General features: G+C 47.8%; 1 protein-coding gene across 1 annotated transcript; it reads right to left on the bottom strand.

The window, feature by feature from the left end:
- On the bottom strand, positions 1-799 carry GL218_09639 (Retrovirus-related Pol polyprotein from transposon TNT 1-94; the record flags this gene model as incomplete). Its single annotated transcript, XM_033586468.1, has 1 exon — positions 1-799. A coding segment is annotated over one exon (799 nt), but the record flags the coding sequence as incomplete, so codon positions are not given.
- Between the last annotated feature and the right edge of the window lie 83 nt (positions 800-882).

Genomic DNA, 882 nt, shown 5'->3' with positions numbered 1-882 from the left:
GGTCCGTTGAATGTGTTTCTGGTGTTATTGTGCCAGACGGATCCGCACGATGTTCCTCTGTTTGTTTTCCGCCTAGGTCTGTGCCTAGCTCATCCCGCACTTCTGTGTAGGTGATCTTTCCAGAACCTTCAGGGTCTGGCTCGACGAGTTTAGCTTCGTATTCAATCGTCGGATCAGTACGGGTTTTATTGTTGGGTCCCTCATGGAAGCGCACGTCACGGGCTCGGACGACTCGTTGTTCGTCTGGAAGCCATATTTTGTATACGTGGCCATGCAGACCTTCCATGCCAACAAGGTTGCCAATTTTTGCTTTGTTGGCCATTTTCTGGCTCTTGACTTGAGTTTCCTTGGGTATTGTGACATATGCTTTACAACCCCATGTGTGGATATGCCGCAGACTTGGTTCATACGGCAAGTTGATGATCTTGAACATCCGTTGGATTGGGCTTTGCCAGTTGTACCGCCGTGCTGGTAGGAGATTGTGAATATATACACTAGTCTCCATGAAGAGAGGCCATAGTTCTTGAGGTAGTTGTAGCTGAATTAGTGTTGTGCGGGCTCCAGCTGCAATATCTTTGCCAGCTTTCTCGGCTCTGCCGTTCTGTTCATGGGCATAAGGTGTTGTGTACTTGATTTTGACCTCTTCCTTGGTGCCCCATTCAGTTGTCTTATCTGATTTGAACTCGCCACCATTGTCGAAGACAAAGGCTTGAACTTGATGCCCGCCACTCATCTTCTCCACCTTTCCCTTCCATTCCTTTAGTTTTGGCAGTGCATGTTTCTTTCTGGTCAAAAACATGATCCATTGGAAGCCAGTATATCCATCAATGCCGTGAAGAGACCAACGGTATCCTCCATATCCAACTGGCGTGTGTTGTAGCA

The sequence above is a fragment of the Daldinia childiae genome, assembly GCF_008694065.1.
Source record: "Daldinia childiae strain JS-1345 chromosome Unknown Scaffold99, whole genome shotgun sequence".
Lineage (NCBI taxonomy): Eukaryota > Fungi > Ascomycota > Sordariomycetes > Xylariales > Hypoxylaceae > Daldinia > Daldinia childiae.
The sequence above is the reverse complement of the archived record's forward strand: the minus strand, read 5'-3'. Positions and strand labels throughout refer to the sequence as shown.